Below are 13,305 nucleotides of genomic sequence, written 5' to 3' on the forward strand. Positions count from 1 at the left end.
TGGGAGCTTGATGGGCTCTCTTGTGCCTAGATTTTCCAGATGGGTGAATTTAAGTGTTCTTAGTTTAACAGCTGTTTCCCAGTACACCTCAGGATTTATCCACCCATGGGTGACCTGGCAGGTCTGGTCAGCTTGGTGGCCAACACAGCCTACCTGAGAGCTCTGGAGTCCGATAGCAACGAGCTAAGAATGCGCCGAGAGTCTCTGACGCTGCCCACGCCAAAGAAGTTCTCTGCTCCTCGGGCAGCACTGGAGAAGACCTATGAGTCACTTTGTGAGCAGCAGCCTATAGGAAGGAAGTTGTTTCAGCAGTTTCTCCTGACCTCTGACCCTCAGTGTGTGGCTGTTGCTGAGTTTCTGGAGGAGCTGAACAACTGGAGCGCTGCCGAGGACGGAACCAAAGAAAAGGCCAAACAGAGGATACTGTCAAAGTTTTGTCAGCCACAGTCTCAGACTTTCCTCTCCTTTCTCACAGCAGAGGATGTCAAGGCGTGCCTGTCTCTTTTCGACAAAAACGACAAGGCAGCCGTGGAGCAGATGAGAGAAGCAACTAGAAAATTTCTAAAAGGAAAACCTTTCCTGGAGTACATGAGAAGCCCCTTCTATTACCGATTCCTGCAGTGGAAGGAGTGCGAAAGGCAGAAGATTACTGACAGATATTTTTACGAGTTCAGGAGTTTGGGCAGAGGTGGCTTTGGTGAGGTTGGTACAAAGCTTCCCATCAAAATCAACATGTTCAAAGTAGAATACAGACAAATTAATAGGCCTTTCTCTAGCTCATTAAAACTATAGCGCAGGGATGGTGCTTTGCAACTTTTAGATGTGTCCCTTCTTCAACACACCTGAGTCAAATAATGAGGACTCTGGAGAACTTGACTGCATGCTGAGGAAGGGAGTTAGATGTGTCCAAACATTTAGATTTAGGGACACATCTAAAAGTTTCTGGGCACCGGTACTCAGGGCCTGGATTTGAAGAACTGTTTTATGGCATGGCGGATGTACAACAGGGATCTTCATCCAATCTTTGAGAGCTTTTAGGAACATCCCTGCTCCAACCCAGCTCAACCTAATGATTGAATTACCTCTTTAGTATGCCATTAGGTGTGTCTAAAAGCTGCAGGACAGTATCTCTCAAGGACTGGAATTGGATACTCCTGCTGTACAACATTATTGCTCAAAAGTGCAAGTAATTTCTTAAGTCAGTATATATTACTCATGTAATACTAACAAAAGGCCCAACATACTTCATAAAAGTATCCAGTGATAAGTGCGGTATGTCCTGGATAAGTTGCCAGTCTTATACAGTGCAGCATAGAGACTAAAGTGAGATTTTTTTAAAACTCAAAACTAACTTTCAAGCATGGTGGTGGCAGCATCAGGCTGTGGAACCCATTGGTATAGGGGTATTCCACAAAATCCCTGGATTAATTTTTGAGAAGGGCTAAATCAACCTCAAATCAAATCTTAGTCCACAGTTGGACACTGTGGCAGGTTCCCTCAGGACAATCGTTGCTGATGGATATGTAACCAAGTGAAAACCAGGGTGCATGTATCATTTTGACCATTTGTTGATTAAAGTAGGTGCACAAATAATTCAAACATGGTCACTCTATTGTTCTTAAACAACTGACGCTTTTTGTTTTATAATCATTTCATTCTTTAAAAACACGGGTTTAAATAAATTATTAAAAGTCCAGATTGGGGCCGTGCTGTGGTGGCGTAGGGGATAGCGCGACCCATGTTTGGAGGACTTGGGTCCTCAACGCGGTCGGGTTCGATTCCCGGACCAGGTTACATTTTCCGCATGTCTTCCCCCCTTTCCTGTCAGCCTACTTTTATATAAGGGACACTAGAGCCCACAAAAGACCCCCTGGAGGGGAGGAAAACAAAAAAGTCCAGATTGAATATGATATTCTTGCTAAATATATGTGAACTTCTGACCAGATCAGTATAAGCGCTCATCATGAGATCATCTGTTTGTTACACGAGCAAGGGTTAGCAAGAGATTAAGACAAATTTTAATTCACATAACACAAGGTTTTACTTTGAGTGCCTTGTCCTAATATGCCATAACTTTCTCAATTTTCTGTTCCGCCAGTGTTGGCAAGAAAAAATCAGCACAGGAAAAAGTCAGCAGAAAGAAATACACTCCCTGGTCAAAAATGGTTGAATTTAACTAAGAAAAAAGGTACAAGCCTCCTATTGGATAATTACTGCACTGCTGATGATCTTTCAGCTGATAAGCTAATTGACCCAAAACTGATGGAATAGGTACCTTCTCATTTCTTTGACAACCATATAAAAAGATACTTCCTGTGGTCATGGAAGAAAGGTTAGTCTGTTCCATCAAGCAGAGAAAACATCTAAGCAGATTGCAGAAATTACAGTTTTAGTCATTTCTGCAATCTGCTTAGATGTTTCCTCTGCTTGACGGAACAGACTAACCCTTCTTCCATGACCAGAGGAAGTGGGTTAAGAACTGTCCAGTCCACAATTAAAAACTGGAAGGATAGTGGGCAACAATCATCTTTGCGGAAGAAATGTGTTTATCAAAACCCTGAATGACTGATTGGCGATGAATCACTTATCAGTTAAATGATTGGTGACATCAAATCAAAGAAAAACAACAGAACTCTGGTCTACGTTTAATAGTGAAAGTAAGAGCAATTCCACAATTTGAGGAAAACTCAAATACCACTAATCGGTGAGGCTAACTTGACAAAAAAGCTTCAGTTTGCAAGGGAGCATAAAGATTGAACTCTAAGCAATAGGAAAGCTATAGGAAGTCATAATAATTAGACTGAGTGACTTTTTTTGGTAGCAATGTGGCCAGGTAGTGCATTTTAAGATGCTAAAATAATCCATCAGATGCTAAAGCCAGTCTTGGTATTAAAATGAATTATGTTGTCCTGTCGACAGGTGTGTGCAGTCCAGGTGAAGCACACAGGCCAGATGTACGCCTGCAAGAAGCTGGACAAGAATCGTCTGAAGAAGAAAGGAGGAGAGAGGCTGGCCCTTATGGAGAAGCAGATCCTGGAGAAGGTCAACAGCGCCTTCATTGTGAACCTGGCCTACGCTTACCAAAGCAAAACCCACCTGTGTCTGGTCATGACCCTAATGTCTGGAGGAGACCTCAGGTTCCACATCTATGAGTTAGGCAAGAGAGGCATCCGCATGGAGCGTGTTGTTTACTACGCAGCCCAGATTGTTGCCGGTATCCTCCACCTGCACTCTATGGACATCGTGTATCGAGATCTGAAGCCTGAGAACGTTCTGCTGGATGCGAAGGGCCAGTGCCGACTGTCAGACCTGGGACTGGCTGTGGAGCTGCCAAAAGGAAAAATGACTTGCCAGAGGGTGAGTACCCGACATTCATGTGGTTTGTGCGGCTGCAAAATCCTCCTCTACTTGGAGCACAGCATGGCAAAACCCTTAGCAGTTTGTTTCAGACATGGTACATTTTTGCCTTCTCTTCTTTCCTTTCACCGCACAGTTCAGCTGCCATTTCAAGTAGCTTATCGGGAACAGGGATGATAGCTCTCCTTACAGTCGAGCATGATCCTGTGCAGCCAAACGTTATCTCATTAAAAGGTGCCTGACCTGATGCTCAGCTATAGCCTGCTCTGACTCAGAAATGTACAGCAGACCAGGTAGAGCCTGTGAGCATTAGCTGACTAATCTGTGTCCTACAAATGCCAGAAACATTGTGGGTTTTGCATTTTTGTTCATTATGATGAGTCAGGTGATTTAGAGCTGGTCCAAACTGAAGGAAAACCTCAAAAGCTCCTTCAGTGACAGACTATTGCATCCTAAATGCACAAAGGAGCGGTATCGCATATCCTTCGCAGCTGTAAGACTCCCTTACTCTGAGGTTTATGGTGGTGTCTGTTGTTGTCATGTTTTGATTTGCTTTTGTTTTTGCGTTACGTTGTGTTATAGCTTGATGAGGGGTCTGAGTATAAAGTGCATAAAGATCTGATCAAATTTGAAGTATTTCACGTGCAACTTTCTATATTAAGTTAATTGAAGTTGTAGTTTGAAAATATAATAATAAATGATTAAAATCAGTCGTTTTCTAAGTTGTTTTCTTAATGGAAAATTGTCCTTGAGACATGTTAAAGATTTGCTTTGTTTCAGCACTCATTGCAGTTACTGGTTAGTACAATTGTCTTTGCCAAAATCAGTGTTGCCCCAATTACTAGTCCTTACAAAGCTTATACAGCCTAATTTAACAAATGAACATTTTTGAAAAGATAATTTATTTTTCTTAACTCAATTTACAAAGTGAAACTTCTTATATAGATTAATTAAATATTAGTTATGACTATTTCCCTCTTGCAGTTACTGAAAACACAATATTTAAGAGAAGAATATTACATCAGACCAATATAAATCTTTAATAAAGCAATGTGGGATTAATCAAAAGGATGCTTAATATCTGCTTGAAGTTGGTTATTTTTAAAAGATCTTTTAATTCTGATAAATGAACCTCATCAGAACCTAATTTAAAAAAGTACATTTATATTTATGCTTCACACAGAGTGATATATTTTAGGCACTTATTTCTACTAATTAGAAATAAATAAATTATAACTTGTAGCAAATAAAAACTCAGTAACATAAGGGCAATAAAAATGTATCTTAATGCTGAAATATAGAATGGAATAGAAAATAAATATGTTTTTATTGTTCAACAGTGAGGAAATTCAAGTGCGCCAGCAGCAAAGTAAAAATAAAGCATGCAGATTCTCACAAGGGAACAAATATGAAAACAGAAAATAAGAATGAGAGGTTCTACAGCAAACTTATAACATAAGAGAAAAACTACACTGACATTTTTTTAACTGTTTTCTCAGATTCAAAGACATGTGCAACTGAGGATACTTTAAAAAATACAAGAGCAAATGCATCTGTATACAATAAGAACAGCAGAATATTCACAAGAAATCAGAAATTGAGTAAAAAACAACAGGAATGTAAACACTTAACTGAGTTTTTTGAGAGCGCTGATTTTTAGTCTTACAGCTGCTGCGAGGAAGGATATGCGATAGCGCTCCTTCGTACATTGAGGATGCAGTAGTAGTGAAGGAGCTCTCCAGTTCAGCAGCAGTCTGCAACGATCTCCTGGTAGATCACTGCGGTAATGTTGGTCCTGATAAAACACAGAGGACCAGGGCCAGCAGATGGCATGCCTCCACAAATAACCCACATTGTGGAAACTTTACACTGAACCTCAAACAGTTTGGCTTTTCTGCGCCTCTTCAATCCTCCTTCAGACTCAGGAAACCTTTACATTAATCAGAAGGGGATTTTTTTAGTCTTTTTTATCTTTGGTCCTTTTGCTAGTGTAGGCAAAATTTGAAAAGAGCCCTTTTTCTCCTTCATCATTTTTGTAGTGTTGCCCACACTGACATTGTCTCTGGTTTATAAGTGGCTTAAACAAAGTATGCAACAACTATCCTGGATCCTTGAAGCACTGATTTGTACCCCAACTCTTGGTTTGCTTCACAGTTCTCTTAAAGCTGCTAATATCACCTTTGTCTGCCAAACCTTTTTCTTCCATTCAACTTTCTATTAATATTCTTGGATAGAGTGCCACAGCCAACTTCTTTATTAATATGTGACTCACTTTCTTTGTGAAGGGTGACAGCAAATCAGAAGTCTTCTTTCTTTCTAGGCCATGACCTGACCATTCATCAAACATTTCTGATTAAAAAAATTTATAATTGTTAGTAAGTATTGTTTAATTTTTCTGAGATACCTCTAATTATTCACCATTTAATTTGAAATGTTTAACTTTTTTCGGCCAGAAAAGTGTAGAGTGCCTTCTCTGGGTCAGGGGGATGTCTTGCCCCAACTTGGAGTTTATTTGTCTCGGGATCTTGTTCATGAATTAGGGAAAAATGGAGCGGGAGATTAACACACGGATTGGCGCAGCGTCTGCAGTGAAACGGACGCTGAACCGGTCTGTTGTGGTGAAGAGAGCACTGAGTCAAAAAGCAAAGATCTCGATTTACCGGTCGATCTACGTTCCTACCCTCATTTAAGGTTATTAGCTTTGGGTCATAACCGAACGGATACAAGCGGCCGAAATGAGTTTTCTCGGTAGGGGGTCTGGGCTCTCCCTTAGAGATAGGGTGAGAAGCTCAGTCATTCAGGAGGGACTAAGAGTAGAGCCGCTGCTCCTTCATGTTGAGAGGAGCCAGTTGAGGTGGCTCGGGCATCTGGTCAGGATGCCTCCTGGATGCCTCCCTGGTGAGGTGTTCCAGGCACGACCCACCGGGAGGAGGCCCACAGGAAGACCCAGGACACGCTGGAGGGACGATGTTTCACTGCTGACATGGGAACGCTTTGGGATTCCCCCAGAGGAGCTGGAACAAGTGGCTGGGGAGACAGAAATCTGGGCCTCCTTACTTAGGCTGCTGACCCCGCAACCCGACCATGGATAAGTGGAAGAAGATGGATGGATGGATGGATGGATGGATGGATGGATGGATGGATGGATGGATGGATGAATGGATGGATGGATGGATGGATGGATGGATGGATGGATGGATGGATGGATGGATGGATGGACGGACGGACGGATGGATGGATGGATGGAAGGATGTTTAACTTTAACATTCACCAACTTTATCTTGTGACACTATTGTCTTCATTAGTGATTTTTCCCATCAGTTTTCAATGAATCTCTTCTGTTCGTCGTCGCAGGCTGGTACGACCGGCTACATGGCTCCAGAGATCCTGAAGCAGGAGTACTACCGCACGTCTGTGGACTGGTGGGCTCTGGGCTGCAGCATTTATGAGATGGTGTCTGGTCGTTTGCCTTTTAAAGACTTCAGGGAAAAGGTCCAGAACAGTGAGGTGACTCGTCGAACTCTGGAGGATGATTGCAAGTTTGAAGACAAAAGCTTTGATGGTCCAACCAAAGATATCATCAACCACTTTCTCAAGAAGAAGGTTCTGTTTCGCCTTGGGTGCCGGTAAGAAAAGTCCCTCACTACAAAATACCGGGAGTATGGTGTCAAGAAAGAAATCATGTGGTAGTAGGAGAAATATGCATGGAGACAAGAACAAACAGGATCAGAAGAGCTAGATACACATTTTGATCCAAACAGGGGCATTACATTTTATTAAGCAGAGCTAAGAAAACATAAATTCACATTGCTTTTAGAAATAGTTCTGTGTTATTTTATAATTATGACATTTTTACATCCTGATATCACAGCCTAAGTTGTTGCTGTGACTGATGAGCCGTTATTCTGGGTTTAATGAGCAAAAACATGATGAGATTCTGGCAAAAACATTAAAATTACAACAAATGATGAAATGTTCACACATTTCATCATTTGTGAAAAATGAAAAATATCTATTTTTCTGTTTTATATTCAAAGTAAAAAAGAATTTTTATTTAATTTAAGCAATAAAAATTGAACGAGTTTGACTTAGAACTAAGACCATCAAATACTTTGCCAAAATGTGTTTTAGAGTGTTTGTAGTAAAAAAATATATATATATTAAAATTGATCTTTAAACTCCTCAAATTAATGGCATTCATGTACATGATGAGTCTAATTGGTGCTTTTTTAGTCTGACACCTCAAGTCACATGAACCAATTCAATAAAAACAGATTGTTTGTTTGGTTTTTTTTACAGTAGAAATGACGACCCAAGGACTCACACGTTTTTCAAGAATATCAATTTCCACCGTCTGGAGGCAGGGCTGGTGGAGCCCCCCTGGGTGCCAAAACCGAATGTGGTCTACTCCAAAGACTCTGAAGACTTTAGGGACAACTCTGAGATCAAGGATGTCAAGTTTGATGCTAAGGACGAGAAATTCTTCAAGGAGTTCAGTACTGGCGCTGTCTCTGTCCGCTGGCAGAGGGAAATAATCGACAGTGGAGTATTTGACGAATTGAATAATCCGGAAGTGAACGGACATGGCCAAGAGAACATGTGGACGTCTAGGATGTGCAACATTTTGTGAGATTCTGGATTTCTTTACTTGAAGAAATTGTTAAATTCACTCATTGTTAGCGCTACGTGTTAAATTAAGCTGCTCAGAGACATTTTAGGCACTTGCCTTTTTTTCTTCAAATCAATGCATTTCTTTTCTATTGTACTGTTACAAAGCTTAATATGACAAAAAGTCTGGTAGTAATGATGCCAGGGCCAAACATAACAAAACATTATTCACAAAAGTTAAGTAAAACAAAAGGGTTCAGCTGCTTCAAACTTTGTCCTTCTATTCCTGGTTAGACAGTCCGTCCCAGTGGATTCATAGTTTCCATTACATCATGCATCCTTTTCAGCAGGCAATTGTTCGCATATGTTTGTAAACAATGGTTGTAATGGTTGCATGTCACTGACAAATTGCTGGGTTATGATAACGTATTTGCTGGTAAATCTTCTAATTCTTATAATCAACAATGTGCCAAAAACCAATAGGGCCTTTTGGTTGTGACAAGGCAAAGTCATACACAGTGTTTATTCATGTGAATCCTCTCAATGACAGATTTTCACCACTAAGTGTCGCCAAACACCAACAAAGTGCATAAAGCCTCACCATCACCTCTCAGCAACAAAATTAGCTTGGCTGTGTTGGTCTGGTATTTATGAGGATGTAGTCATTTTTAATAATAAATCCAGACACAAAGAAACTTTGTCCACACACTTTCTTTTTCCGCCTAGAAAAAAAAAGCAATTAAAAGTGCCAATCTCCTTTTAGTGGAGAATGTTTTATTTAGCCTTCATGGTTACTAAGTAGATACATAATTTCTCCTTGTCCAAGAAAGCTAATTTATTCATTATGTGATTGATATAATACATTTAGCAAACAGTTTTAATAGCTTATCCTGTGTTTGGTACACTTTTCAATCTGTCAGCTTTGAAAAATTGCTTTGCAATAAGTTAAGTAAGCTACAATTTTAGCAAGCAAATTTAGACTCCTTATGCCAGCTGAAAATTCAAATTGTTACCCACATGTTTAGAAATCTGTTAAAATAAACTGCTGGCTAACAATGCTTACTCTTTCTTACCATTAAACCGTTGACCACAACATATAAATATTAAACATCATTTTGTAGATTGTAATTTAAAGCATTATTTGTTTGTTGGTGAATATAACAAATTTCACCCTTAGATTTTTTTCCAACAATTCCTTTAAAAAAGTGACATTATTAAATCAGAGGTAAATGTTCCGCAAGACAGCACTGTCACTGTGTGGCCCTCATGTAAAAATGTAAACTCTGTATCAATATTTTGATAGTTAGCTATTTTAAATATCAGTACAGAAGAGGATTAGGGCCGCCAAAAAAAAAGAAGAATTCTGAGGTTAATCTCAGAATTCTGACTTTAATCTCAGAATTCTGACTTTAAACTCAGAATTCTGACTTTAATCTCAGGTTAATCTCAGAATTCTGACTTTAATCTCAGAATTCTGACTTTAATCTCAGAATTCTTCTTTTTTTTTTCGGTGGCCCTAATCTTCTTCCGTAGCTAACAAATGAAGTTTGTGTCAAAGGTTTTGTGGCTGGTCATTAAGAGCAGGGTCATGTAACCCCAGTCCTTGAGAATCGGTGTCCTGAAATGTTTCGATGTGATCGTAGTCAGCACATCCAAATTACACAGCTAATTATATCTATATACAAACTATCTGCTATCACTACTCCTTAGGCAGATGTTTTAATTTTACAGAAAAAGAATTACACAAACAATTTGATTCAACAGCCCAATATTTTGTCTTTCCAAAATACACCTAAAGAACTTAAATTTCGCTGTTGAAATCAATGATGCATCTCTGTTTTAGACTACTTTGAAAAATATGGAAATTATTTGTTAAAAGAAAAAAGTGGAATCCCTTTTAAATCCAGTGAGCTAAATTTAAAATTCAAAGCAAGTACAAATGAAATAGGAAGCTTGAGAAAGAGAAACACTTAGGTAGACCAATGACATCTAGAATGTTTGCTTGGTGTATCCCAATGAAACCAGTTGCAGTAAATGCACAAGATGGCACTGAAACTGTAGACATGCTTCTCATTCAGTCAGGTGGAAATAAGTTTTGAAGTCAGTCCTGGACAGCTGACCTGTCTGCTGGTGTGCCAGAATTTTGGGACCTGACTAATGAAGACCATAATGTAATAAAAACTAAAGATGTGTAGCAAGCTACTACTTATTATGATATGTGATTCCATCATTTTCTACTTCACCAAACTTGAAAACAGTATTAATTACAACAGAGACATTTAACTTTAAGTTAGGTTACACAAAGCCATCACTGTTACCTGAGTAAGTTTTGTGCCTTATCTGAAAATTTTAAACATCCTTTTAGAGGAGGGACGACACTTTTTCGTTGCCAGGAATTGCTTTGTATGCCCTTCACCCAATTTTTACTTATTTGTGTATTTACCATAGAGCAAATAGTTCAGCTTGTCAACTCCTTCTTAAAGCTATTAGCTAAAACTGGATCTCTTTAAATTCAATTAAGCTGCTGGATCTATGCAAAATTGATAGTATGTAAAACGTAACTATCAACAAACTGCACAAAAAACTCACAACTAATGGCATATGCTTAATTGTTCCAAGGTATCACAGAACATTAAGGATAGAAGAGGTTTTACCCAAACGGGCTATGAAAAAAGCAATTTAGAACCTCAAAGGTTGCAAATGTCTGAGGTGTCCAATTTAGCAATCCATGTCACTAAATTTCTTGCCAAAAAAAAAGCAATCACACTAAATCATCTACATCATTCAGACATATTTTATAGAGTTTTACATAAACTCTTAACTTGGAAGCCACTTTAATGTTATACAATCTAATGATTAAGTGAAAAGAAATCCGTACTCAAAGAAAACAAAAGTTTATTATTGTATGCCAACGCAGTTTTCCCCTTGAAAGAATGCACATCGACAATGTAAGCATAAATATGTAATGTTTAAAATGTTTTTTTATTATTTTTTTTACTAACTTTACCCTCTGAAGCATACCCAGTTGTTAGGAATCACAGTAAATAAATGAGAACAGCTGGGATTAGAGACTGGAAATCTGACAAAATTTCTGCCATCAACAGTTTGTGAAGTAGGTGAGAACGAGAGAAGGCAGAGGAAATCTGACATCCTTCAGAGAGCTTCGGCCAAAGGAAAACCAGGAATGGTGCAGCTGCAGCCAATATTCTGCAGTCACAAATCATCCTGGATGCTGCAGGTGGCACAAATGTTGTTCTTTATGTCTAAAATCTCATGTGCATGTCTTCACTTTCACTCTCTGGGTGCCAAATATCATTTTAGATGTAACACATAATCTTTTTTTTGTTGTTGTATTTTTTCTTGTTGGAAGTCTTCTGTGATTTAAGGAGACTATGACTTGTGCATTTCATAAATGTTTTATTTTTATTTTTTCCACTAAAATTTAAATATGGTGTGAACTTTCTCTCAAAAATGTATGAAAACAAATAAACTTCTCATATTTGGAATAATACAAAGCTGCTGACAAGTGAATCTTTGAAGTTATGTCAATAAAGGGTCTGAGTTATTTTTAACAACTTATTTCTTATTTATGACCAGATTTCTCATGTATCCACAGATTCACCTTGAAATTAAGTAAACATGTCTTTACTGCATATTCATGGTATGATGATATGCCTTTAAGGTCTTTTGGGGGGTATTATAAAATTGATATTGAATAATACTGGGCTACAATGTGATGCAGCTCATAGCACTTGCCTTGTAGCAAGAAGGTCTTGGGTTCAAATCCAAGCCTGGGTTTTTTTTTGCATGGAGTTTGTATGTTCTCTCTGCCTGCGAGGGTTTTCTCTGGCTTCTTTCTACAGGCCAAAAACAGGAATGTTAGATGAATTATGTCTCTCTAAGGAAGAGCAGAGACACTGGGGCCATCTGTAGACCAGCTGAAGGTGGAGATGGACGACTTATCACTATATTAGCATTTCATGTCAGTCGATACTGATAATTTTTGAATACTTTCTTGTTTTAAATATGTGAAATACTGCTTTACCTCCACTTTGTTTTTTGTCTTTGTTTTGTTTTTCATTTTTAAGCAGTTATGAGGCACGATGGTAAAGCCTTAAACTGCTGCTGTGGCAGTTACTCAACAGGTTGTTGCTAGGTAACCGAAGAATGAGTGAGTTGCTAGGTAACCGAAGAGTGAGTGAGTTAGTTGACCTTGCTTAGGCTAAAAACTTTCCTCTGTCTACCTCTTCCAGAATGTTGTGTGGTTCTGGATTGGAGTTCAATGAAATTATTCAATATTTTATAAAATATCTGTTATTGATCACGTGTCTATCACTTGTTGTTGATTTATTCTGAGCTGAAGGCCACTGTAAAAGCAACCTGGAGTCCCTGCACATCTCAGTAGAAGCTGATTGCATCCACACTGCATTGATGGAGTAATTCATGCAGAAAGAGCTGCGATAGAGTAGACCAGAACAGGATTTGTTTCAAAGAGTTTTTCCATTAACACGGGTTTGCCGGGCTTTAGTCACGCCGCATTTCTACATAATTTCTTGAATTTTGCATTTTCTGTTGCTGTATGCCTGAATCATTAATACTCAAACAAATAAATACAAGAAATATATCCATCAACGTGGAACCAATCTGTATATCACTTTTAAAACTGAATTACTGAAATAAAGGAACTTTTCAATGATACACTGCTTTACTTTGAAGTGCCTGTACACTAAAAAGTGCAGCAGTATACATTTCATCATTATTAACATGTTAGTCAACAGACCGCTTTGAAAACCTCAGGCACACTTAGGTAATGAACAACACATAAACAGGTGTTGTGCTAATTCCTGAGAGGGGATGACCTTACAGAGCCGAGAAGTGGTTCCATTCACGCTTCGCAGTCATCAGATTAGAAGGCGGTTCAGATGGAAATCCAAGACGCAACCCGATCATCATCGGCTGCGAAGGCAAAGAGGGGACTCCGCCGCGGACGATGTGACGACAAGGCAAACTCAGCAGAAGGTCTCAAGGAACATGTTTTTCCAGGCGCGTACAAGCCACAGTGAGTGTTCAGTTCCCCCGGAGCCACGCGCTGTCATCCAGCAACACCAGCAGCTCTGCAACATGCATCTGCAGCCTGTCACACATACGTGCATGCATCCTTTTGTGCCACCGCTTAAACATGTAAATATTCAGACAAACCTTTTTCAAACACACTCCGACGCAAGCACACACTCACACAGCCTTATTACCTCTGTAGGAGCAGGCATGTGGTTATGAAGATCAAAGTGGGGCAGGGTGTAATTTGGTACCTACGTTTGTTACATGCCCATGCTCTGGATT

At 39.3% G+C, this 13,305-nt stretch overlaps 1 protein-coding gene across 1 annotated transcript; it reads left to right on the top strand.

Moving 5' to 3' along the window:
• Window positions 1-11: 11 nt before the first annotated feature.
• On the top strand, window positions 12-8,704 carry LOC102226317 (rhodopsin kinase 2-like). Its single transcript, XM_005803393.2, has 4 exons — window positions 12-702; window positions 2,920-3,357; window positions 6,712-6,983; window positions 7,657-8,704. The coding sequence occupies exons 1-4, from the start codon at window positions 106-108 to the stop codon at window positions 7,985-7,987; spliced, it is 1,638 nt and encodes a 545-aa protein (XP_005803450.1). The 5' UTR covers window positions 12-105; the 3' UTR covers window positions 7,988-8,704.
• Window positions 8,705-13,305: the final 4,601 nt, after the last annotated feature.

Source organism: Xiphophorus maculatus, chromosome 18, assembly GCF_002775205.1.
Source record: "Xiphophorus maculatus strain JP 163 A chromosome 18, X_maculatus-5.0-male, whole genome shotgun sequence".
Lineage (NCBI taxonomy): Eukaryota > Metazoa > Chordata > Actinopteri > Cyprinodontiformes > Poeciliidae > Xiphophorus > Xiphophorus maculatus.

What these genes read in the sequence shown, in the direction of transcription:
- LOC102226317 (XM_005803393.2), top strand. Translation starts at nt 106, where the DNA reads ATGGGTGACCTGGCAGGTCTGGTCAGCTTGGTGGCCAACACAGCCTAC. An exon ending in GCAGAGGTGGCTTTGGTGAG is followed by an intron (nt 703 to 2,919) that starts GTTGGTACAAAG and finishes TCCTGTCGACAG; the next exon opens with GTGTGTGCAGTCCAGGTGAA. An exon ending in CTGTTTCGCCTTGGGTGCCG is followed by an intron (nt 6,984 to 7,656) that starts GTAAGAAAAGTC and finishes TTTTTTTTACAG; the next exon opens with TAGAAATGACGACCCAAGGA.